At 38.7% G+C, this 27,097-nt stretch overlaps 1 protein-coding gene across 4 annotated transcripts in view; it reads left to right on the top strand.

Annotated features, from left to right (window-relative positions):
* CDK14 (cyclin dependent kinase 14) overlaps positions 1 to 27,097 on the top strand; it is a 609,402-nt gene that overhangs the window by 323,179 nt on the left and 259,126 nt on the right. For all 4 annotated transcript variants that reach the window (XM_060020565.1, XM_060020564.1, XM_060020563.1 and 1 more), the window contains one exon: positions 3,013 to 3,136. In XM_060020565.1, coding sequence (XP_059876548.1) covers positions 3,013 to 3,136 — 124 coding nt within the window. The remainder of the gene's footprint in view (positions 1 to 3,012; positions 3,137 to 27,097) is intronic.

Raw genomic sequence — 27,097 nt, 5'->3', positions numbered from 1 at the left:
CTGTGAGTTCCTCGAGTCCAGGGACTACATCTTATATCCTGTTCATCTTTGCATCCCTCTTACATGACAGCACCTGGCACATGGTTGGCACTTAGTAAATCCTGAATGAATTTATTCTGTGGGGATTTGTTCTGACTTTGTGCATTGATCAAAGATTTAAAAATTTGTTTGTGGCTCCAACTTAATGTTTGGGGTTCTACTTGTCTTGTTTGGGGCTTAGTTTGTCATGTATACAACTTCAGTTGGAGTGTGTGGTTGCATCCTTTCCTATCACTGATTTTCTTAATCCTCTTTAATACGCTACCCTATTTGAATAGCTTCTGGATTAGCATGAGGATTATATATTTTCACTAATTGGTAAAGGTATTAAAAGAAGAGCCCTTTGGGACTGCTTGATCTACCCACTTCTACCCTTAGCTTCTAGAGACTCCCATTCCAGGCGTCTGTTATTTCTGTATCTACTTCCTCCAGCTGTGCCTAAATTCTGTTCAGTCATCACATTACTGGTATATGAGTGTCAGCTGTGGACCCAGGTTAGGAAGGTAGTTAAGGCACACAGTCTGAGGGAGATAGGGTAATACCATAACTGCAATAGACAGATGTAGCGGCTGCCCCAGGAGCACAGAGGAGGAACCCCTCACACAGACCTGTAGGGAGAGGGAAGGCCTAGGGTCAGGAAAGCCTCCAGGGAGGAGTGGTTTTTGAGGAGAGACCTAAGAAATACATGGAGATTAGCAGGCAAAGGTGAGACAGCGCTTTTCTGTCAGAGAATAGGTAAGAACAAAGGTAAAGGGCTGAAGAGCAGTATGCTCTGCGTATGGGCGTGCGTGAGACTGCTTGGAGTCAGGGAATGTAGAGTGATGATGCCTGGGCACCCAGCTGGAATCAGGGCTCAGCGCAGCAGCCTCGAAGGCCATGCTGTTAGATGCCCAGACTTTATCCTGTTAGTTGGAGGAAGCAGCTTCTATATCAACACTCCCTACTTATGTTCTGGCCAAGGTTCCTATAGTAGAGTGGTTAAGGGCATGGAGTTTGGAGTCAAACTTGTTGGGTTTGAGTCCTGGCTCTGCCACTTAAACTGATCCCAGTTTCCTCATCACTAATACAGATTTAATAGTGGTACCTTCACCACTAAAATTATTACAGAGATCAAATGAGTTCGTATTCTATGATGCATAGAACGGCAGCTGGCACTTTGTGTCATTGCTTGTTCAACTAAGATGTGTTGCTGTGGTTAAATAGATAATCGCAGTCTGGTAAGTCTCTGCTGGCACCTTGCAGAATGCAAACTTTCTTTTCAAAATCAGTTTATTTTTGAAATTAAGTTTGTTATGTGGTCTGCCTCTGTGATTGATTGATTGATGAAAAGATTTTGAAAACACAGAGCGGCTTTATTTGCTCATCCTTTCTCCCTTCTAAACTGAAGGGATATGGATTTTCTTAGAAATTGTAAGCTTTCGGCTTCAGGATGCAGGGGGTATTAGAAGTGAGGAACGAGGCTGGAGCTGCTGGTGATGGCGTTAAGTCTTTCCATCTGCTACACAGAAAGGATTGAAAAGAGGAGTCCAGGAGACATTTGCTTCCCGAGGTTCTTGAGCCAGTAATTTAATCCAGGCTAACACAGAACAGGTTTTTAGTTTCTGGTACTTAGATTCTGGAAATAATGATCCGAGGCCTTCACTGCTCCACAGCATATTATCACATACAGAGATTTTGAAATGAATTCATCTACTGTTATTTCAAGGTATCCACTCTCTAAAAAATTTACTTGGCTTTCAGAGCCCCTAGTTAGTTGGAAAATATTCCAGAAATGCTAGCTTCCAGGGCCCTCAAGGAGTTGCCAGTCTTTTCATTTGAAGATCCTGGAATCCTTATACTGCCCACACTTGGCATCTAATTCATTTAAAATTTCCCTGAAACTGCATTTTGTTACCAGCTGATTACATAGACTCCGGTATTGATGGCACTTAAAACCTTTTGTTTTGGGCTTCCCTGGTGGCGCAGTGGTTGGGAGTCCGCCTGCCGATGCAGGGGATACGGGTTTGTGCCCTAGTTAGGGAAGATCCCACATGCAAAAAAAAAACCTTTTGTTTTTATTTTTGTTTTAGGAGATTGATTTTTAAAAACTATGTCAATTAGAATTATTTTGGCAAGTAAATTGTTTAAAGATAGTCTCTTTTTTATAAACATTTTTATAAATATTAGAAAGCCTAGTGACTCAAATTTTTTGTTATCAAAATTGGGAACATTTGATAGGATCCAATATGAAACTAAACAGGGAAGGCCATCAGTCACTTCTTAAAATTATTTCTTATAAAACCATTGCTCTTGAATTCTTGATTTCTCTGTTTTCTGTGTTTCCTTTCCCTTTAGGATGGGTCTGTTCTGTAATTAGTGAAGGTACCTGTCTGTCTTTAGGCAACAGCCTAATCTCTATGGCCATATATGCAAAAGCAATATAATTACAATCCAGTAATAATTGGACCATGTGACTATTTTTGTTTTAATTACTTGAAATCCTCTTATCTTTCCATTCCTTAAAGCATGTTAATGGGTGAATCCTTGGGTACCATGTTTATGTCATTTCTATGGAATTGAATACATGCACATTTACATAAACTTAGTAAAAAATTCTGCTTCTTTTTATAATATTCTGGATAGATTTTTTTTCCTCTGTCTCAAGCATCAATTTAGACCTGAAGAAATAAAATATTATTTAAAAAATGATTCTTTACATTGTGCTTAATTTATAGAACACAGATTGGATTATAGATCTTTCTGGCTGAGGAGGTATCACTCTGGGTTGACATAATAGGTTGTTAGAAATTTTCAGATTTACTTCTTAATGAATTAGGAATTTCCATACCCTATGCAAATTCTGGTTAAATAGTTTGGTAGGAAATTCAGTGATGGGTACCCATTTTTACTAAACACAAGTACTTGGCAGACTGTATGTAGAAACTGGCATTTGTCTGTGTTCAGATTTTAACTTTTGTCTCCCTATTTTTTCAGTTGTTTTTATTTCAGTTGCTGCGAGGGCTGTCTTACATCCACCAGCGTTATATTTTGCACAGAGACCTGAAACCACAGAACCTTCTGATCAGTGACACGGGGGAGTTAAAGCTGGCAGATTTCGGTAGGAAAGCAGTTAATTACCAGTCTATTTTGTCACACTGTGAGAATGCCAGGCAGATGGTGGCACTGCATTTGTTTAGGTGCACTTCTTCTATCATTCCAGATCCTGGTAACATTTTTTCAGGAGTGAAAAAAAAATTTTTTTTATGATCAACATCATGCTTGGTAGATTTTTTAAAAATCCACATTGCTTGTTAAAGCATTAAATAATCATAAGCACAAATCAGATCTCATATATTTCCAAAGGAAAAGTCAGTAAAATTTTGAATATAAAATACATTGAAAGAAATCTATTTTTTCCATTTTCTATTATGAAAATGTCAAGCACAGTCAAAAATAGAAGGATACGATAAGGAGCCCCATTACCCATCACCCGGCTTCAACAACTACCAATATATTGTCAAACTTGAAGAAGCCTGGATTTAAACCTTGGGACTGTTTCAGAGCATCACAAAATATATTCAGTAGTGTATGTTGTCCTGAGATTTTAATAATTTAAAAATCTAGGGGCAGTGTTAACCTTTCTGAAAGTGACTGTTGTTTGAAAAATTCTCAATAACTTTATAAAAGTAGACACTGATGCTGATTTAAAAGTTGAGGTCCTGGCCTGGATCCATTAAAAGTCATCCCTTCCTTAAAGGTTTTAAGGTTGGCCTCTTACAGCTTAGAAGCTTTCATCCAACACTGACTTAAGCACCCAAAGAGGAGCAGAGCTGTTGTGTTGTCCTTGCTGGCTCCCCTCACTTCATCATCATGTCTGATGTGTCTGCACTGCCGTGACTCCCTGTCACACCAGAGTGTGCCAAGTCAATTCCCAGCACCAGGAACGCTGATGGCAGCATGATGTGTTGACATTGCATTGCCTCAATTATTTTTGAATACATATTCTGATTAGAAATTTGTTCCATTAAGAATGGAATGGAAATATTACCCTTGGGACACAAAGACGCCTGAGGTTGAGATATGGGCTTTTACCGAAATATGATTATCTTTTCCCACCCCAGCCCCTGAGAAATAAAAGAGAGCAGGAAATGTTTATTTCTTATTTCAAGGTTAGTAGACTGATCAGTACCTTTGGAATGACTCTACTCTTGGGTTTTTTATATTCTTTTCTTCTAAAATTGAAATGAAACAAAAGTTAGCATGATTGGTGATATACTGCAAAACTTTATTTGTTCTCATCTTATTTGTGTGTGTGTATATGTTGTTTGCTGTCAGGTTTTAGCATCAGAATAATACTAGGTGGCTAGATGTAAAGTCTTTCTATTACAGTGTAGAAAATAATGGGAGAGTAGGTGGGTGGAAGAGAGAAGATTTTCAGTTCCTCAAATTCAAGGCTGTTGGGTTTGCTGTGAACATATTTTATAGTTTGTCGGTATTACTATTAAATTAGTAAGAATTTATAATGATTTTTTTCTAGTATGTTAATATAAGGTATATGTTGGAATAAATTATTGTATTGAACGTTTAATTTTGCTGAACATGGTTTTCTTGTGTATTTATAGAATACATTTTTACAAAGTTTATTTTGTCTGTATAACCAAGGAAATAATAGAATTGTATCTAAGTGCTTACTGGGGGATTATTTTTTAATTTTACGATGACGTTTTTATTATAATAGGTAAGTTCACCTTAAAAGATTCTTATGGATCTTTAAAACTGACATTTTGCAATAGATTCAGAGATAAATTCAAGTGTAATTTTAAACAACTTAGAAAGATTTTTTTAGAAAATTAGAAAATTTAGAAAGTATGACCAATTCAGAGATAACAAATGTTAACATTTTTGTTGTATATTTTCCCAGTGTCTTTCTCCTCCTTCTCTCTCTCTTTTCTTGCTTCTTCCATCAATTATATAATCCTGAAAAAAAAAAAAAAGAAACATTGTTTTGTCAGCAGTTTTCACATAAGAATATTTCATGGACATTTTCTCCTGTTATTCAATATGAAAAAATCATTTGTAACAGCATAGATTTTTCCTTTAATAGCCAAGACCTAGTCTTTTTATTGAGTCCCTCATCAGTGAATATTTTGGTTCCTTCTAATTGTTCATGATTATGCACAGTCCTGTATTGAATGTTCCATATATGCTGCAATTACAGCGTTGCGTGTTTTAAAGCATTTGATTCTTTGGACCAGACTGCTCTGCACAAAGGTTGTACCTCAGTGTCATAGACTGAATCTTCTTGCCTGGAACACAGACTTGGCATGCATCCTGTGTACGAAGTGTAATGAGGGAGACTCATTCACCAACTGACAATTTCTCCCAATTGTGCATCATTTTTGTCTTTTAATTTAAGACATGCGATTAACTGTGATTTACTGCAGTTGGGCACGTGTTTGTGTCTGAGATGAAGGAAACACAGTCTGAGATGGAGGAGCTAGACAGTCAAAATGGGACGGTTCCAGGCAGCAGAACAATTAGAAACACTAGGTCTTAATTCAGGTTTGATGTGTAAAGAGCTTTAGCAGCAGTTCCTTTGTCCTACCCCTATCTCTTATGTGAAAAATATCATAAAATTTTGATTCAGAGGTACAAATGAAATCTGTATGAGTATAATTCCTGTAACTTTGATGCTACTGTTTTTATTAGAGGAAATATATGGGGGGAGGGAGAAGCACTAAAATTTATTGAGTTTATTCTGTGTGCCAGACGCTTAGAAATTCTTGTTTCATTGTCTCTTAAACCTAGTAATGTATAGTAACCTATACTTTGAGAGAGACGTGAGTTTCAGAGAGGGTTAGAAATTCTCACAGGCTTGATTATATGACGGTAGCTGCTCACAAAACTGGAATTCAGATGCTTGATCCACATCCTTCAATTTCAGGTGGCCCAGGATCTTTGTATTTATATACATAGATATTTTACCTTACAGACCTGCCTAATCTTCCAGTAAATTATTGTTCATTGTATATATTTATATATTAATAATTATAGGAAATTATTAACCATTCTATGTATTTTATACATATGACAAATATGACACTCGTGCTACGAAAATAGATTGCACTAATACCAAAAAAATGCATCACATAATTTAAAGAACATTTTGTCATTTGACTAATTCAGTAGTAATGAGTGATTTCAGCCTTAGTCCTTTGGAGATTTTACCTGCTGGACAAGGTAAACCAGATGATAATGTATCCATAGACCCATTCATGTTTAAACGGAATGCAGTTCTGAATTCCAGGTGGTCAAAATGCTGTACTATTTTTTTTTCCTTGTAAACAAAATCATATTTAAGCACTTACCTGAGACTTGTTTTCTATATGCATGTAAAAATAAGTAAATTACACATGATTTAGAATCACTATGGCTTTCCTAATGCAGAAGTTTGTCCCGCCTGTATATAATAAGATAATAAAATTGTGTAGTGTTTAGACTCATTTCTAAAAAAGCGTTCGTGTTTACATTATTTTTGGGAAAAACTATTTCAAATCCCTTACCCAGCCTATGTCTTCACTACCTTGCTCCTCCTTGCCTACTGTAGTACAACCAAACGCCAAACGCATTCCCACATCAGAGCCTCTTACTTAGCCTTTCCCTTTGCCTGGAATACTGTTCTTCCTGCTTCTCACGTGGCTGCCTCTTTCTCATCACACATATCATAGATCATATGTTACCTGTGCAAAAAGACCACCTTTCCAAAAATAGAATTTTACCACCATGATCACCCAGTTCAACTTCTTCAGTAGCATTTATGGCACGCTAAAATTATTTTGTCATTTGTTTATTGGTTAATTTTCTGCTTCTGCTACTTGATTGTAAATTCCATGAGGGCAGGGACATGGCCTGTCTTGCTCACTCTTATATTTATTTATTTATTTGGCTGTGCTGGGTCTTAGTTGTGGCATGCGGGATCTTCATTGCAGCATGAGGGATCTTTAGTTGCAGTATGCATGGGGGATCTATTTCCCTGACCAGGGATGGAACCCAGGCCCTCTGCATTGGGAGTGCAGAGTCTCAGCCACTGGGCCACCAGGGAAGTCCTGTCTTGCTCACTGTTGTCTGTGCTATGTTTAGATCATAGGAGATGCTCAGTAAATATTGGTTGAATGAAGAAACAATATGCATAACAAAATTGAGTATTAATGTAAAGGCTAAGACCCACTAATTTACTAATTACTAGTGAATTTACTAATTTCTGCTTGATTCGCTTTAGCAAACCAACAGTTTACAAATTAATTTTCTCTTCATCAGTGCTGGCCTGTCCTGGCATAGTCAAGAGTGCAGATGGAATTAGATGACTTCAGATGGTGTTGGAGCCTCAGAATTGCTTTGAGGCTATTATACATTGGCTCTACATATCTGCTTGGTATTATATTTATAGCCTAAAGCTGCAGAAATAAATATCACTGAGTGAACGTAAACATGTAGAAAAGTTGTATAAGATTTGAAGTTCCTACTCTGCAGACCTTAAATGATTGTCTGGTTGTACTATTGTTGAAATCAGTGTGTTGAGCCTTGAATTAGGAGACCTGGCTCTGTCTATAACTAGCTTATGACTTTTAGGAAGTCATTTATCCCCTCTGAGCTTATACTCCTCAACTAAAAAATAAGTGCATTGAACAGATACTTTCTAAGATTCTTCTCAGAGTTGTTTTTTTATGTTGTACATTTCTGAAATTATTAACTTATTTTCTAATGATCAGATATTCACTGTTGGATAAAAATCAGTCAATTGAATCCATAATCAAGGCTATACCATCCCTTCCTATGGTCTAATTTTTTTATTCTGGCTTCTAGAAATTCAAGTAGATGAGAGCCACACTTTTATGATATGTGTTGAGATCACATTAAAAGAAAATTATCGTAGTGTGACAAGTAAATGCATAAATAAGCTCACCAAGAAGTTAATGTTCATTTGCAGCATGATAGTATGAAAACTTAAAGGTATTTTTCCATGTAAATGAGATGAAAACAAAATAGATGAGTCTGTAGAATTGCAGCTTTCTGCAGTTCTTGCAAGATGTTGATGATTGTGTCACCCACATTTTCCAGCCATTCTTCTGCTATTTTTAGGGGTCAGGGCCTTGCTACATGGAAAGACAGCTGGGTTAAATTTGCCCCTGAAAAAAAGAGACAGTGCAAACTCTGTAATGTAAGCATTTAAGGTCTTGGCTTATTTTACTGGCTTTCCTAATGTAGGAACCAAGTTAAACAGCTCTGTGGTTTTAATCAAGTAAAATTACACAGGTCTCTTTCCCACCAGAGGTCTAAAATGTTACCTTCCTAATGTTGGTAGTTTCCTCCTCCAGGCTGTTCCTTGTCTTAATTTGAAAAAGGAGTTATTGTAAATCACATTTTAGATTAATTTGCAGAACACACCAGAGATGTAACTGCAGAGGCCATGGTGAGTGCAGGGTTTGTTTGTAATGTGTCTCTCAGAATTCATGTAGGGAATAGTAGAAAACAGAAAGAAACCAACTGCTTTCAGATGCAGAGTAGAGTCTGTCTGTGTGATAAATATAAAGTCTCTGAATAAAAGCCTGTTAGTCCCCAAATTACAAACCTTTAACTATTTTTTATCGTTAGCCTATAAAATTCACCATTGAAGCCATAGTTATAAATTAAATGTTAGATATAACTAACCATGCTTTGACTGGTAGGATTCAATTTTACTGTATATTTGGTTTAGAATATAATTTCTATTAGCAAAAATATCTTTATTGTCTAACGTGAGGTATCAATCTACTTTTAGAAAGGTCCTTTGAATTTTAACATAAGCAGTTTTAATGCAAAGTTTAGGCAGTTGCTTTCATGAAGCTCTGAAAACTGAAGAATATTTTTATAATAATTTGTGCTACAATATGAACCAAAGAAAGGGCTGTTTTTCTACCTAATTTTTCTGGGCTTCATTAAAATTCCAAATCAAAATGTACATGTCTTAAAATGTATCAAATACATTATCAACATTCCATGTTAGAAATAATTTGATTAACATGTGAATTAAAGTTAATCCCCATGACTCATTATTTTAAAGATGTAGTAACCCTTTTGAAAAGGAGTGTTGATACTTCAAATTGTCTTCTCTAGGATCATGAAATATCACTTAGCGTCATTATTTAAATCTTGTTTAATATCCCCGCTCATCCATTCAGAAGTTTTCTTGGATTCAAAAGGGATGTTGATGACATTTCATTATATCGTTCTTTCTGTTTTGTGTTATCATAATGTAACTTTTCCCAGGTATGTTAACATACCTGTGCTTTTCCTCCATTTAAATGGACTTTATTTTTTAAAAATTTATTTTATTGAAGTATAGTTGATTTACAATGTTGTGTTAATTTCTACTGTACACAAAGTGATTCAGTTATACATATATATACATTCTTTTTCATATTCTTTTCCATTATGGTTTAAAACAGGATATTGAATATAGTTCCCTGTGCTTTACAGTAGGACCTTGTTTATCCGTTCTATATATAATAGTTTGGATCTGCTAATCCCAAACTCGCAGACCATCTATCCCCCAACCCCCTCCTCCTTGGCAACCAAAAGTCTGTTCTCTATGTCTGTGAGTCTGTTTTTGTTTTGTAGATAAGTTCATTTGTGTAATATTTTAGATTTCACATGTAAGTGATATCATATGATATTTGTCTTTCTCTTCCTCATTTACTTCACTTAGTATAATAATCTCTAGTTGCATCTGCGTTGCTGCAAATGGCATTATTCTATTCTTTTTATGGCTGAGTCATATTCCATTGTATATATGTGCCATATCTTCTTTATTCATTCCTCTGTCAGTGGACATTTAGGTTGTTTCCACGTCTTAGCTACAGTAAATAGTGCTACAATGAACATTGTGGTGCATGTATACTTTCTTTTTTTTTAAAAATCTTTATTGGAGTATAATTGCTTTACAGCAGTTGTGTTAGTTTCTGCTTTATAACAAAGTGAATCAGCTATACATATCCATATATCCGCATATCTCCTCAGTCTTGCATCTCGCTCCCACTCTCCCGATCCAACCCCTCTAGATGGTCACAAAGCACCGAGCTGATCTCCCTGTGCTATGCGGCTGCTTCCCACTAGCTATCTATTTTACATTTGTAGTATGTATAAGTTCATGCCACTCTCTCACATCATCCCAGCTTACCCTTCTCCCTCCCCGTGTCCTCAAGTCCATTCTCTACATCTGCATCTTTATTCCTGTCCTGCCCCTAGGTTCTTTAGAACCATTTTTTTCCTTTATTTTTTTGGATTCCATATATATGTTAGCATACGGTGTTTGTTTTTCTCTTTCTGACTTCCTTCCCTCTGTATGACAGACTTTAGGTCAATCCAACTCACTACAAATAACTCAATTTCGTTTCTTTTTATTGCTGAGTAATATTCCATTGTATGTATATGCCACATCTTCTTTATCCTTCATCTGTCAGTGAACACTTAGGTGGCTTCCATGCCCTCGCTATTGTACATAAAGCTGCAATGAACATTGTGGTACATGACTCTTTTTGAATTATGGTTTTCTCAGGGTATATGCCCAGTAGTGGGATTGCTGGGTCATATGGTAGTTCTATTTTTAGTTTTTTAAGGAACCTCCATACTGTTCTCCATAGTGGCTGTATCAATGTATGTCCTACCAACAGTGCAAGAGTTTTCCCTTTTCTCCACACTCTCTCCAGAATTTATTCTTTGTAGATTTTTTGGTGATGGCCATTCTGACTGGTGTTAGGTGATACCTCATTGTAGTTTTGATTTGCATTTTTCTAATGATCAGTGATGTTGAGAATTCTTTCATGTGTTTGTTGGCCATCTGTATGTCTTCTTCGGAGAAATGTCTATTAAGGTCTTCTGCCCATTTTTAGATTGGATTGTTTGTTCTTTTAATATTGAGCTGCATAAGCTGCTTATAAATTTTGGAGATTAATCCTTTGACACTTTCTTCATTTACAAATATTTTCTCCCATTCTGAGGGTTGTCTTTTCATCTTATTTATGGTTTCCTTCGCTGTGCGAAAGGTTTTAAGTTTCATTAGGTTCCATTTATTTATTTTTGTTTTTATTTCCATTTCTCTAGGAGGTGGGTCAAGAAGGATCTTGCTGTGATTTATGTCATAGAGTGTTCTGACTATGTTTTCCTCTAAGAGTTTTATAGTGTCTGGCCTTACATTTAGGTCTCTAATCAATTTTGAGTTTATTTTTGTGTATGGTGTTAGGGAGTGTTCTAATTTCATTCTTTTACATGTAGCTGTCCAGTTTTCCCAGCACCACTTATTGAAGAGGCTGTCTTTTCTCCATTGTATATTCTTGCCTCCTTTAATACAAATAAGGTGACCATAGGTGCATGGGTTTATTTCTGGGCTTTCTATCCTGTTCCATTGATCTATATTTCTGTTTTTGTGCCAGTACCATACTGTCTTGATTACTGTAGCTTTGTAGTATAGTCTGAAATCTGGGAGCCTGATTCTTCCCGCTCCGTTTCTCTTTCTCAAGATTGCTTTGGCTATTTGGAGTCTTTCATGTTTCCATACAAATTGTGCAGTTTTCTTCTCCTATTTCCGTGAAAAATGCTATTGGTAGTTTGATAGGGATTGCATTGAATCTGTAGATCGCTTTGGGTAGTATAGTCATTTTCATAATGTTGATTCTTCCAATCTAAGAACATGGTGTATCTCTCCCTCTGTTTGTTTCATCTTTAATTTCTTTATCAGTGTCTTACAATTTTCAGCATACAGGTCTTTTGTCTCCTTAGGTAGCTTTATTCCCAGGTATTTTATTCTTTTTGTTGCAATGGTAAATGGAAGTGTTTCCTTAATTTCTCTTTCATATTTTTCATCATTAGTGTATAGGAATGCAAGAGATTTCTGTGCATTAATTTTGAATCCTGCTACTTTACCAAATTCATTGATTAGCTCTAGTAGTTTTCTGGTAGTAGCATCTTTAGGATTCTCTTTGTATAGTATCATGTCATCTGCAAACAGTGACAGCTTCACTTCTTCTTTTCCAATTTGGATTCCTTTTATTTCTTTTTCTTCTCTGATTGCTGTGGCTAAAACTTCCAAAACTATGTTGAATAAGAGTGGTGAGAGTGGGCAACCTTGTCTTGTTCCTGATCTTAGTGGAAATGCTTTCAGTTTTTCACTATTGAGAACAATGTTGGCTGTGGGTTTGTCATATGTGGGCTTTATTATGTTGAGGTAAGTTCCCTCTATGCCTACTTTCTGCAGGGTTTTTATCATTAATGGGTGTTGAATTTTGTGGAAAGCTTTTTCTGCATCTATTGAGACGATTATATGGTTTTTCTCCTTCAATTTGTTAATATGGTGTATCACGTTGATTGATTTGCGTATATTGAAGAATCCTTGCATTCCTGGAATAAACCCCACTTGATCATGGTGTATGATCCGTATAATGTGCTGTTGGATTCTGTTTGCTAGTATTTTGTTGAGGATTTTAGCATCTATGTTCATCAGTGATATTGGCCTGTAGTTTTCTTTCTTTGTGACATCTTTGTCTGGTTTTGGTATCAGGGTGATGGTGGCCTCGTAGAATGAGTTTGGGAGTTTTCCTCCCTCTGCTATATTTTGGAAGAGTTGGAGAAGGATAGGTGTTAGCTCTTCTCTAAATGTTTGTTAGAATTCGCCTGTGAAGCCATCTGCTCCTGGGCTTTTGTTTGTTTGAAGACTTTTTCTTTGTGGTACACGGGCCTCTCACTGTTGTGGCCTCTCCTGTTGCGGAGCACAGGCTCTGGACGCGCAGGCTTAGCGGCCATGGCTCACTGGCCTAGCCGCTCCGCGGCATGTGGGATCTTCCCAGATCGGGGCACGAACCATGTCCCCTGCATTGGCAGGACGACTCTCAACCACTGTGCCACCAGGGAAGCCCTGTGTGAAGATTTTTAATCACAGTTTCAATTTCAGTGCTTGTGATTGGTCTGTTTATATTTTCTATTTTTTCCTGGTTCAGTGTCAGAAGGTTGTGCTTTTCTAAGAATTTGTCCATTTCTTCCAGGTTGTCCATTTAATTGGCATAGAGTTGCTTGTAGTAATCTCTTATGATCCTTTCCATTTCTGCAGTGTCGGTTGTTACTTCTCCTTTTTCATTTATTATTCTAGTGATTTGAGTCTTCTCCCCTTTTTTCTTGATGAGTCTGGCTAATGGTTTATCAATTTTGTTTATATTCTCAAACAACTAGCTTTTAGTTTTACTGATCATTGCTATTGTTTCCTTCATTTCTTTTTCGTTTATTTCTGATGTGATCTTTATGATTTCTTTCCTTCTGCTAACTTTGGGGTTTTTTTGTTCTTCTTTCTCTAATTGCTTTAGGTGTAAGTTTAGGATGTTTATTTTAGAATTTTCTTGTTTCTTGATGTAGGCTTGTATTGCTATAAACTTCCCTCTTAGAACGGCTTTTGCTGCATCCCGTAGGTTTTGGGTTGTCGTGTTTTCATTGTTGTTTGTCTCTAGGAATTTTTTGATTTCCACTTTGATTTTTTCAGTGATCTCTTGGTTATTTAGTAGTGTATTGTTTAGCCTCCATGTATTTGTATTTTTTACAGGTTTTTTCCCTGTAAATGATATGTACTCTCATACCATTGTGGTCGAAAAGACACTTGATACAATTTCAATTTTCTTATATTTACCGAGGCTTGATTTGTGACTCAAGATATGGTGTATCCTGGTGAAGGTTCCATGAACACTTGAGAAGAAAGTGTATTCTGTTGTTTTTGCATGGAATGTCCTTTCAATATCATTTAAGTCCATATTCTTTAATGTATCATTTAAAGCTTGTGTTTCCTTATTTATTTTCATTTTTGGATGATCTGTCCATTGGTGAAGGTGGGGTGTTAAAGTCCCCTACTATGATTGTGATAGTGTCGATTTCCCCTTTTGTGGCTGTTGGCATCTGCCTTATCTGTTGTGGTGCTCCTATGTTGGGTGCATAAATATTTACAATTGTTATATCTTCTTGGATTGATCCCTTGATCATTATGTAGTGTCCTTCTTTGTCTCTTGTAATAGTCTTTGTTTTAAAGTCTGTTTTGTCTGATATGAGAATTGCTACTGCAGCTTTCTTTTGATTTCCGTTTGCATGGAACATCTTTTTCATCCTCTCACTTTCAGTCTGTATGTGTCCCTAGGTCTGAATTGGGTCTCTTGTAGACAGCATATATACGGGTCTTGTTTTTGTATTCATCAGCCAGTCTATATCTTTGGAGCATTTAATCCATTTACATTTGAGGTAATTATCAATATGTATGTTCCCATTACCATTTTCTTAATTGTTTTGGGCTTGTTATTGGAGGTCTTTTCTTTCTCTTGTGTTTCCTACCTAGAGAAGTTCCTTTAGCATTTGTTGTAAAGCTGGTTTCGTGGTGCTGAATTCTGTTAGCTTTTGCTTGTGTGTAAAGCTTTTAAATTCTCCATCGAATATGAATGAGATCCTTGCTGGGTAGAGTAATCTTGGTTGTAGGTTTTTCCCTTTCATCACTTTAAATACGTCCTGCCACTCCCTTCTGGCTTGCAGAGTTTCTCCCGAAAGATCACCTGTTGTGGGCATTCCCTTGTGTGTTATTTGTTGTTTTTCCCTTGCTGCTTTTGATACCTTTTCTTTGTATTTAATTTTTGATAGTTTGATTAACATGTGTCTTGGCATGTTTCTCCTTGGATTTATCCTGTATGGCACTGTCTGTGCTTCCTGGACTTGAGTTACTGTTTCCTTTCTCATATTAGGGAAGTTTTCAACTATGATCTCTTCAAATATTTTGTCAGTCCCTTTCTTTTTCTCTTCTTCTGGGACCCCTATAATTCAAATGTTGGTGAGTTTAATGTCCCAGAGGTCTCTGAGACTGTCCTCAATTCTTTTCATTCTTTTTCATTTATTCTGCTCTGTGGAAATAGTTATTTCCACTATTTTATATTCGAGATCACTCATTCTTTCTTCTGCCTCAGTTATTCTGCTATTGATTCCTTCTGCAGAATTTTTAATTTAATTTTTTGTGTTGTTCATCATTGTTTGCTCGTTTGTTCTTCTGGGTCCTTGTTAAACATTTCTTGTATCTTTTCTGTTCTATTTCCATGATTATGGATCATCTTTACTATGATTACTCTGAATTCTTTTTCAGGTAGACTGCCAATTTCCTCTTCATTTGTTTGGTCTGGTTGGTTTTTACCTGCTACTTCATCTCCTCTCTGTTTCTCTGTGTTCTCATTTTGCTTAACTTTACTGGGGTTTCCTTTTCGCAGGCTGTTGGTTCATAGTTCCCATTGTTTTTGGTGTCTGCCCCCAGTGGCTAAAGTTGGTTCAGTGGGTTATGTAGTAGGCTTCCTGGTGGAGGGGACTGGTGCCTGTGTTCTGGTGCATGAGGCTGTATCTTTTCTTTCTGGTGGGCAGGACTGCGTCCGGTGTGTGTTTTGGGGTGTCTGTGACCTTATTATGATTTTAGGAAGCCTCTCTGCTGATGGGTGTTTTTGTGTTCCTGTCTTGCTAGTTGTTTGGCATAGCGTGTCCAGCTCTGTAAATTGCTGGTCGTTGAGTGGATCTGGGTCTTAGCATTAAGATGGAGATCTCTGGGAGAGCTTTTGCCATTTGATATTACATGGAGCCTGGAGGTCTCTGGTGGATCATTGTCCTGAACTCAGATCTCCGATGTCAAAGGCACAGGCCTGACACCTGGCTGGAGTACCAAGACACTGTCAGCTACATGGCTCAGAAGCAAATGGAGAAAAAAAGAAAGAAAGAAAGGAAGGAAAGAAGGAAAGGATGGAGGGAGGGAGGGAGGGAAAGGAAAGAAAGAAGGAAAGAAGGAAAGGAAGGAATAAAGAAAATAAAGGTATTTAAATAAAAATAAAAAATTAGTAAAGATAAATTAAAAAGTAATTAAAAAAGAGAAAAAAAGATGGTTGGAAATAACCCTAGGAAAAATGGTAAAAGCAAAGCTATACAGACAGAATCACACAAAGAATTATACACATGCACACTCACAAAAAGAGAAAAGGGAAAAAATATATATACATATATATTAAAAAAGAAGGAAGAGAGTAACTAAATCAATAAAGAAATCTACCAATGATAATAAACTCTAAATACTAAACGAAGATAAACCTAAAACCAGAAACAAATTAGATGCAGAAAGCAAATCCCAAGTCTGCAGTTGGTCCCAAGCTCCACTGCCTCAATTTTGGGATGATTTGTTATCTATTCAGGTATTCCACAGATGCAGGGTACATCAAGTTGATTGTGGAGATTTAATCTGCTGCACCTGAGGCTGCTGGGAGAGATTTCCCTTTCTCTTCTTTCTTTGCACAGCTCCTGGGGTTCAGCTTTGGATCGGCCCCGCCTCTGCGTGTAGGTCGCCTGAGGGCGTCTGTTCCCTTCCCAGACACGACGGGGTTAAAGTAGCAGCTGATTATGGGGCTCTGGCTCTCTCACGCCAGAGGGAGGGAGGGGTATGGAATGCAGGGTGATCCTGCAGTGGTAGAGGCCAGCGTGTCGTTGCAGCAGCCTGTAGCGCGTGGTGTGTTCTCCTGGGGAAGTTGTCCCTGGATCATGGGACCCTTGCAGTGGTGGGTTGCACAGGCTCCCAGGAGGGAAGGTGTGGATAGTGACCTGTGCTTGCACACAGGCTTCTTGGTGGCTGCAGCAGCAGCCTTAGCATTTCATGCCCGTCTCTGGTGTCTGAGCTTGCGCCCATCTCCGGAGCTCGTTTAGGCGGTACTCTGAATCCCCTCTCTTTGCGCATCCCGAAACAATGGTCTGTTGCCTCTTCGGCAGCTCCAGACTTTTTCCCAGAGTCCCTCCCGTCTAGCTGTGGCGCACTAGCCCCCTTCAGGCAGTGATCACGCAGCCAACCCCAGTCACCTCCCTAGGATCTGACCTCCAAAGCCCGAGCCTCAGGTCCCAGCCCTACCCACCCAACCAGGTGGGCAGACATGCCTCTCAGGCTGGCGTGCTGATCGGCAGTGATCCTTTGTGCGGGAATCTCTGCTTTGCCCTCTGCACCCCTGTTGCTGTGCTCTCCTCCATGGCTCTGAAGCTTCCCCCCTGCCCACCCCCCGTCTCCGCCAATGAGGGGGCTTCCTAGTGTGTGGAAACGTTTTCTCCTTCACAGCTCCCTCCCAGAGGTGCTGGTCCTGTCCCTATTCTTTTGTCTCAGTTTTTTCTTTTTTCTTTTGCCCTACCCAGGTACGTGGGGAGTTTCTTGCCTTTTGGGAAGTCTGAGGTCTTCTGCCAGCGTTTAGTTGGTGTTCTATAGGAGTTGTTCCGCATGTAGATATATTTCTGATGTATTTGTGGGGCGGAGGGTGATCTCCACATGTTGCTCCTCCGCCATCTTGAAGGTCTCCCCTTATCTTTTCCAATTATAGTTTTCTCTGGATATATGCCCAGGTGTGGGATTGCTGGATCTTATGACAACTCTATTTTTAGTTTTTTGAGGAACGTCCATACTGTTTTCCACAGTGGCTGCAGCAACTTACATTCCCACCAACAGCATAGGAGGGCTCCCTTTTCTGCACACCCTCTCCAGCATTTGTTAGTTGTAGAGTTTTTAATGATGGCCATTCTGACTGGTGTGAGGTGGTACCTCATTGTAGTTTTGATTTGCATTTCTCTAATAATTAGCAGTGCTGAGCAACTTTTCATGTGCCTGTTGACCATCTGTATGCCTTCTTTGGAGAAATGTCTGTTTAGTTCTTCTGCCCATTTTTCCATTAGGTTGTTTGTTTTTTTGTTGTTGAGTTGTTTGAGCTGTTTGTATATTTTGGAAATTAACCCCTTGTCAGTCACATCATTTACAAATATTTTCTCCCCGTATGTAGGTTGTCTTTTTGTTTTGTTTATGGTTTCCTTTGCTGTACAAAAGCTTGTAAGTTTGAATAGGTCCCATTTCTTTATTTTTGCTTTTATTTCTATTGCCTTGGGTGACTGACATAAGAAAACATCGGTGGATTTATGTCAGAGAATGTTTTGCCTATGATCTCCTCTAAGAGTTTTATGGTGTCATGTCTTATATTTAAGTCTTTAAGCCTAAATGGACTTTATTTTTCAGAGCAGTTTTAGATTCACAGTAAAATTTAACAAAGTACAGAGGATTTCTATACATCCCCTGTACACACACATGCATAGCCTCCTCCATTATCAACATCCCCCACTAGAGTGGTACATTCATTACAATTGCTGAACCTGAATTAACACATCAGTATCAGCCAAAGTTCATGATTAACATTAGGGTTCACTCTTTTTAAAAATTTTTTATTTTATTTTTTGGCTGCATTGGGTCTTCGTTGCTGCACACGGGCTTTCTCTAGTTGCAGTGAGTGGGGGCTACTCTTCATTGCGGTGCACGGGCTTCTCATTGCGGTGGCTTCTCTTGTTGCAGAGCATGGGCCCTAGGTGCACAGGCTTCAGTAGTTGTGGCTCACGGGCTCTAGAGCGCAGGCTCAGTAGTTGTGGCGCACGGGCTTACTTGCTCTGCGACATGTACGATCCTTCCCAGACCAGGGCTCGTACCTGTGTCCCCTGCGTTGGCAAGCGGATTCTTAACCACTGTACCACCAGAAAAGCCCAGGGTTCACTCTTGATGTTGTACATTCTATGGGTTTTGAAAGATTATAATGCCATTAATATATTTGCTGTTATTGTGTCATACAGAAGAGTTTCATTGCTCTAAAAATCTTCTAAAAAACTTAGCTATATGTTTTTTTCTTTTTTTTTTAACATCTTTGTTGGAGTATAATTGCTTTACAGTGGTGTGTTAGTTTCTGCTTTATAACAAACTGAATCAGCTATACAAATATCCCCGTTGTTTCTTTTTAAGTTGTAAATGGTGACAAGAAAGAAACATATGAACTGCAATTAATAAGCATATTCTACTCTATGTATGAGAAATCTCTGTTCAGTCACCATAAAGCAGATTGAAGCAATGTGGTTAGGGGTTGATTGCTAAGAATGGCAGCTTCAAACTCCATGTAAATGAGAAAATGCAAAAGCGTTAGTTCATTTTTAGCCAAATCATGCATGTGAGGTAACGAGACATCTTAAAATGCATAACAGACTGCTTCAAATAGGGCTGATCATCTCATTCTCTACTCTTGATGGAAACTTTCTGGGCAAAAAGATTTCAATATGCAAAATATTTTTTGTTCTGTACAATATGAGGGCAAACTTGTAGGCAGCAAATCAGATAAGTAATGCAGATATGAGTTGAAATACACTAATATATCCTTTAAAAATCTGCATATGGGATGACTGGAAACCTAAGTGCTGGCAATGATGACCAGAGTGGAAGAATTATAAGTGATGTTGTCAAGAATAGCACTGGAATGAAACTTAGAATTATGTAACACTCACATGCTATTTAAGACAACTATGATTACACTTGAACATGAGTTTTCATAACTTTTAGGTAAGCGTAGAACTGCTTAGAGTTCAGCAATTCACTAATGTCCCTTATTTATGGATCTTCCTTCATCTTCTGCTCTTTACCTTTCAAGAAGCATTTTATTTTTCTCATTATTTTTAATATTTTTTACATCTTTATTGGAGTATAATTGCTTTACAATGGTGTGTTAGTTTCTGCTTTATAACAAAGTGAATCAGTTATACATATACATATGTTCCCATATCTCTTCCCTCTTGTGTCTCCCTCCCTCCTACCCTCCCTATCCCACACCTCCAGGCAGTCACAAAGCACCGAGCTGATCTCCCTGTGCTATGTGGCTGCTTCCCACTAGCTATCTACCTTATGATTGGTAGTGTATATATGTCCACGCCTCTCTCTCGCTTTGTCACAGCTTACCCTTCCCCCTCCCCATATCCTCAAATCCATTCTCTAGTAGGTCTGTGTCTTTATTCCTGCTTACCCCTAGATTCTTCATGACATTTTTTTCTTAAATTCCATATATATGTGTTAGCATATGGTATTTGTCTTTCTCTTTCTAACTTACTTCACTCTGTATGACAGACTCTAGGTCTATCCACCTCATTACAAATAGCTCAATTTCGTTTCTTTTTATGGCTGAGTAATATTCCACTGTATGTATGTGCCACATCTTCTTTATCCATTCATCCAATGATGGACACTTAGGTTGTTTCCATCTCCTGGCTATTGTAAATAGAGCTGCAATGAACATTTTGGTACATGACTCTTTTTGAATTATGGTTTTCTCAGGGTATATGCCCAGTAATGGGATTGCTGGGTCATATGGTAGTTCTATTTGTAGTTTTTGAAGGAACCTCCATACTGTTCTCCACAGTGGTTATATCAATTTACATTCCCGCCAGTAGTGCAAGAGGGTTCCCTTTTCTCCACACCCTCTCCAGCATTTATTGTTTCTAGATATTTTGATGATGGCCGTTCTGACTGGTGTGAGATTATATCTCATTGCAGTTTTGATTTGCATTTCTCTAATGATTAATGACGTTGAGCATTCTTTCATGTGTTTATTGGCAGTCTGTATATCTTCTTTGGAGAAATGTCTGTTTAGGTCTTCTGCCCATTTTTGGATTGGGTCGTTTCGTTTTTTGTTATTGAGCTGCATGAGCTGCTTATAAACTTTGGAGATTAATCCTTTGTCAGTTGATTCATTTGCAAATATTTTCTCCCATTCTGAGGGTTGTCTTTTGGTCTTGCTTATGGTTTCCTTTGCTTTGCAAAAGCTTTGAAGTTTCATTAGGTCCCATTTGTTTATTTTTGTTTTTATTTCCATTTCTCTGTGAGACAGGTCAAAAAGGATCTTGCTGTGATTTATGTCATAGAGTGTTCTGCCTATGTTTTCCTCTAAGAGTTTGATAGCTTCTGGCCTTACATTTAGGTCTTTAATCCATTTTGAGCTTATTTTTGTGTATGGTGTTAGGGAGTGATCTAATCTCATACGTTTACATGTACCTGTCCAGTTTTCCCAGCACCACTTATTGAAGAGGCTGTCCTTTCTCCACTGTACATTCCTGCCTCCTTTATCAAAGATAAGGTGACCATATGTGTGTGGGTTTACCTCTGGGCTTTCTATTCTGTTCCATTGATCTATCTTTCTGTTTTTGTGCCAGTACCATACTGTCTTGATTACTGTAGCTTTGTAGTATAGTCTGAAGTCAGGGAGCCTGATTCCTCCAGCTCCGTTTTCGTTCTCAAGATTGCTTTGGCTATTCGGGGTCTTTTGTGTTTCCATACAAATTGTGAAAATTTTCGTTCTAGTTCTGTGAAAATTGCCAGTGGTAGTTTGATAGGGATTGCATTGAATCTGTAGACTGCTTTAAGTAGTAGAGTCATTTTCACAATGTTGATTCTTCCAATCCAAGAACATGGTATATCTCTCCATCTATTTGTATCATCTTTAATTTCTTTCATCAGTGTCTTATAATTTTCTGCATATAGGTCTTTTGTCTCCTTAGGTAGGTTTATTCCTAGATATTTTATTCTTTTTGTTGCAGTGGTAAATGGGAGTGTTTTCTTGATTTCACTTTCAGATTTTTCATCATTAGTGTATAGGAATGCCAGAGATTTCTGTGCATTAATTTTGTATCCTGCAACTTTACCAAATTCATTGATTAGCTCTAGTAGTTTTCTGATAGCATCTTTAGGATTCTCTATGTATAGTATCATGTCATCTGCAAACAGTGACAGCTTTACTTCTCCTTTTCCGATTTGGATTCCTTTTATTTCCTTTTCTTCTCTGATTGCTGTGGCTAAAACTTCCAAAACTATGTTGAATAAGAGTGGTGAGAGTGGGCAACCTTGTCTTGTTCCTGATCTTAGTGGAAGTGCTTTCAGTTTTTCACCATTGAGGATGATGTTGGCTGTGGGTTTGTCATATATGGCCTTTATTATGCTGAGGAAAGTTCCCTCTATGCCTACTTTCTGCAGGGTTTTTATCATAAATGGGTGTTGAATTTTGTCGAAAGCTTTCTCTGCATCTATTGAGATGATCATATGGTTTTTCTCCTTCAATTTGTTAATATGGTGTATCACGTTGATTGATTTGCGTATATTGAAGAATCCTTGCATTCCTGGAATAAACCCCACTTGATCATGGTGTATGATCCATATAATGTGCTGTTGGATTCTGTTTGCTAGTATTTTTTTGAGGATTTTTGCATCTATGTTCATTGGTGATATTGGCCTGTAGTTTTCTTTCTTTGTGACATCCTTGTCTGATTTTGGTATCAGGGTGATGGTGGCCTCGTAGAATGAGTTTGGGAGTGTTCCTCCCTCTGCTATATTTTGGAAGAGTTTGAGAAGGATAGGTGTTAGCTCTTCTGTAAATGTTTTATAGAATTTGCCTGTGAAGCCATCTGGTCCTGGGCTTTTGTTTTTTGCAAGATTTTTAATCACAGTTTCAATTTCAGTGCTTGTGATTGGTCTGTTCATATTTTCTGTTTCTTCCTGATTCAGTCTTGGCAGGTTGTGCATTTCTAAGAATTGTCCATTTCTTCCAGGTTGTCCATCTTATTGGCATAGAGTTGCTTGTAGTAATCTCTCATGATCTTTTGTATTTCTGAAGTGTCAGTTGTTACTCCTTCTTTCTCATTTCTATTGATTTGAGTCTTCTCCCTTTTTTTCTTGATGAGTCTGTCTAATGGTTTATGAATTTTGTTTATCTTCTGAAAGAACCAGCTTTTAGTTTCATTGGTCTTTGCTATTGTTTCCGTAATTTCTTTTTCATTTATTTCTGATCTGATTTTTATGATTTCTTTCCTTCTGCTCACTTTGGGGTGTTTTTGTTCTTCTTTCTCTAATTGCTTTAGGTGCAAGGTTAGGTTGTTTATTTGAGATGTTTCCTGTTTCTTAAGGTAGGATTGTATTGCTATAAACTTCCATCTTAGAACTGCTTTTGCTGCATCCCATATATTTTGGGTCATCGTGTCATCATCATTTGTTTCTTGGTATTTTTTGATTTCCTCTTTGATATCTTCAGTGATCACTTCGTTATTAAGTAGTGTATTGTTTAGCCTCCATGTGTTTGTATTTTTTACAGATCTTTTCCTGTAATTGATATCTAGTCTCATAGTGTTGTGGTCAGAAAAGACACTTGATACAATTTCAATTTTCTTAAATTTACCAAGGCTTGATTTGTGACCCAAGATATGATCTATCCTGGAGAATGTTCCATGAGCACTTGAGAAAAATGTGTATTCTGTTGTTTTTGGATGGAATGTCCTATAAATATCAATTAAGTCTATCTTGTTTAATGTATCATTTAAAGCTTGTGTCACCTTTTTTATTTTCATTTTGGATGATCTGTCCATTGGTGAAAATGGGGTGTTAAAGTCCCCTACTATGAATATGTTACTGTTGATTTCCCCTTTTATGGCTGTTAGTATTTGCTTTATGTATTGAGGTGCTCCTATGTTGGGTGCATAAATATTTACAATTGTTATATCTTCTTCTTGGATCGATCCCTTGATCATTATGTAGTGTCCTTCTTTGTCTCCTCTAATAGTCTTTGTTTTAAAGTCTATTTTGTCTGATATGAGAATCGCTACTCCAGCTTTCTTTTGGTTTCCATTTGCATGAAATATCTTTTTCCATCCCCTCACTTTCGGTCTGTATGTGTCTCTAGGTCTGAAGTGGGTCTCTTGTAGACAGCAAATATATGGGTCTTGTTTTTGTATCCGTTCAGCCAATCTGTGTCTTTTGGTGGGAGCATTTAGTCCATTTACATTTAAGGTAATTATCGATATGTATTTTCCTCTTCCCATTTTCTTAATTGTTTTGGGTTCGTTATTGTAGGTCTTTTCCTTCTCGTGTTTCTTGCCTAGAGAAGTTCCTTTAGCAGTTGTTGTAAAGCTGGTTTGGTGGTGCTGAACTGTCTCAGCTTTTGCTTGTCTGTAAAGGTTTTAATTTCTCCATCAAATCTGAATGAGATCCTTGCTGGGTAGAGTAATCTTGGTTGCAGGTTTATCTCCTTCATCACTTTAAATATGTCCAGCCAGTCCCTTCTGGCTTGCAGAGTTTCTGCTGTAAGATCAGCTGTTAACCTTATGGGGATTCCCTTGTGTGTTATTTGTTGTTTTTCCCTTGCTGCTTTTAATATGTTTTCTTTGTATTTAATGTTTGACAGTTTGATTAATATGTGTTTTGGCATATTTCTCCCTGGATTTATCCTGTATGGGACTCTCTGTGTTTCCTGGACTTGATTAACTATTTCCTTTCCCATATTAGGGAAGTTTTCAGCTATAATCTCTTCAAATATCTTCTCAGTCCGTTTCTTTTTCTCTTCTTCTTCTGGAACCCCTATAATTCGAATGTTGGTGCGTTTGATGTTGTCCCAGAGGTCTCTGAGACTGTCTTCAGTTCTTTTCATTCTTTTTTCTTTATTCTGCTCTGCAGTAGTTATTTCCACTATTTTATCTTCCAGGGCACTTATCCGTTCTTCTGCCTCAGTTATTCTACTATTGATCCCATCTAGAGTATTTTTCATTTCATTTATTGTGTTGTTCATCGTTGTTTCTTTCGTCTTTAGTTCTTCTAGGTCCTTGTTAAATGTTTCTTGCATTTTGTCTATTCTATTTCCAAGATTTTGGATCATCTTTACTATCATTATTCTGAATTCTTTTTCAGGTAGACTGCCTATTTCCCCTGCATTTGTTAGGTCTGGTGGGTTTTTATCTTGCTCCTTCATCTGTGTTGTGTTTTTCTGTCTTCCCATTTTGCTTATCTTACTGTGTTTGGGGTCTCCTTTTTGTCGGCTGCAGGTTCGTAGTTCCCTTTGTTTTTGGTGGCTGTCCCCAGTGGCTAAGTTTGGTTCAGTGGGTTGTGTAGGTTTCCTGGTGGAGGGTACTAGTGCCTGTGTTCTGGTGGATGAGGCTGGATCTTGTCTTTCTGGTGCACAGGTCCACGTCCGGTGGTGTGTTTTGGGGTGTCTGTGGACTTATTATGATTTTAGGCAGCCTCTCTGCTAATGGGTGGGGTTGTGTTCCTGTCTTGCTAGTTGTTTGGCATAGGATGTCCAGCACTGTAGCTTGCTGGTTGTTGAGTGAAGCTGGGTGCTGGTGTTGAGATTGAGATCTCTGGGAGATATTTGCCGTTTGATATTATGTGGAGCTGGGAGGTCTGTTGTGGACCAGTGTCCTGAAGTTGGCCTTCCCTCCTCAGAGGCACAGCACTGACACCTGGCTGCTGCACCAAGAGCCTTTCATCCACAGGGCTCCTTAATTTGGTATGATTGTCTATTCATGTATTCTACAGATGCAGGGTATATCCAGTTGATTGTGGAGCTGTAATCCGCTGCTTCTGAGGCTGCTGGGAGAGATTTCCCTTTCTCTCCTTTGTTCTCACAGCGCCCAGGGGCGCAGCTTTGGATTTGGCTTTGGATTTGGCCCCGCCTCTGCGTGTAGGTTGCCGGAGGGCGTGTGTTCTTCGCTCAGACAGGACGGGGTTAAAGGAGCCGCTGACTCGGGGGCTCTGTCTCACTCAGCCCGGGGAGGAGGGAGGGGCACGGCGTGCGGGGCGGGCCTGCGCGTCAGATGCCGGCATGACGTTGCACCAGCCTGAGGCGCGCCGTTCGTTCTTCTGGCGGAGTTGACCCTGGATCCCGGTACCCTGGCAGTGGCGGGCTGCACAGGCTCTCCGGAAGCGGGGTGTGGATAGTGACCTGTGCTCGCACACAGGCTTCTTTGTGGTGGCGGCAGCAGCCTTAGCGTCTTATGTCCGTCTCTGGGGTCCGCGCTTTTAGCCGCCGCTCGCGCCCGTCTCTGGATCTCCTTTAAGCAGTGCTCTCAATCCTCTCTCCTCGTGCACCAGGAAATAAAGAGGTAAGAAAAAGTTTCCTGCCTCTTCGGTAGGTCCAGACTTTTCCCCGGACTCCCTCCCGGCTAGCCGTGGCGCACTAACCACCTGCAGGCTGTGTTTACGCCACCAACCCCAGTCCTCTCCCTGCGCTCCGACCGAAGCCCTAGCCTCAGCTCCCAGCCCTGCCCGCCCCGGCGGGTGAGCAGGCAGACAAGCCTCTCGGGCTGGTGAGTGCCGGTCGGCCCTGAACCTCTGTGCGGAAATGTCTCCGCTTTGCCCTCCGCACACCTGTGGCTGCGCTCTCTACCGTGGCACCGAAGCCTTCCCCCTCCGCCACCCGCAGTCTCTGCCCGCGAAGTGGCTTCCTAGTGTATGGAAACGTTTTCTCCTTCACAGCTCCCTCCCACTGGTGCAGGTCCCCTCCCTATTGTTTTGTCTCTGTTTATTCTTTTTTCTTTTGCCCTACCCAGGTACGTGGGGGGTTTCTTGCCTTTTGGGAGGTCTGAGGTCTTCTGCCAGCGTTCAGTAGGTGTTCTGTAGGAGTTGTTCCGCGTGTAGATGTATTTCTGGTGTATCTGTGGGGAGGAAGGTGATCTCCGCATCTTACTTTTCCGCCATCTTCCCAGAAGCCCTCCAAGAAGCATTTTAAAATGCAGCTAAAACCAGACTTGACTGATACATACATCAATACTGCTGATTTACTCTAATGTCATGGATGACAGTGAGACATTGTAGTCTAAAGCACATGTTTTCTAAAAATTTTACTGGAAGCAAGAAAAACTTACTGTCTACTGTGGAAAATCTAAGATATACTGTAAATTCTGAAGGTTAGACATACTTGAAAGATTTGTGATTTTGATTTTTTTCTTACTTTTAATACTGTCCGTTTAATATTAGTTTGCTTTCCTCTTTTGTTCTCTAAGGTTTTTTTTTTTTTTAATGCTGTATGTGCTGGCTTACTACTTTTGAAATAGTGCATATTTATAGTAATATTTTAAAATTTCAATATACAGTTTACAACTACGCACAGTGATACAAAGGAAAGAAGCCAGATATAAAAGAGTGTATGTTGTATGATTCTACTTAAGTTTTGTCTCTTTTTGTTCTTTATTTATCAATACTGTTTGATATCAAGACAGGGATTCCCCTTGGGGGTGAGTAGTGACTGGAAGTCGGGGAGGGCTGGACAAAAGTTTCCTGGGGTGGTCACAAATATGTTCTTTAATAATAATTTTTAAAAGAACATTCAGTAAAAGGCATATATATTTGGAAAAAACATTTCCTTTT

This window comes from Delphinus delphis, chromosome 9 (assembly GCF_949987515.2).
Source record: "Delphinus delphis chromosome 9, mDelDel1.2, whole genome shotgun sequence".
Classification (NCBI taxonomy): Eukaryota; Metazoa; Chordata; class Mammalia; order Artiodactyla; family Delphinidae; genus Delphinus; species Delphinus delphis.
This window is presented reverse-complemented; position numbering and strand designations above follow the sequence as displayed.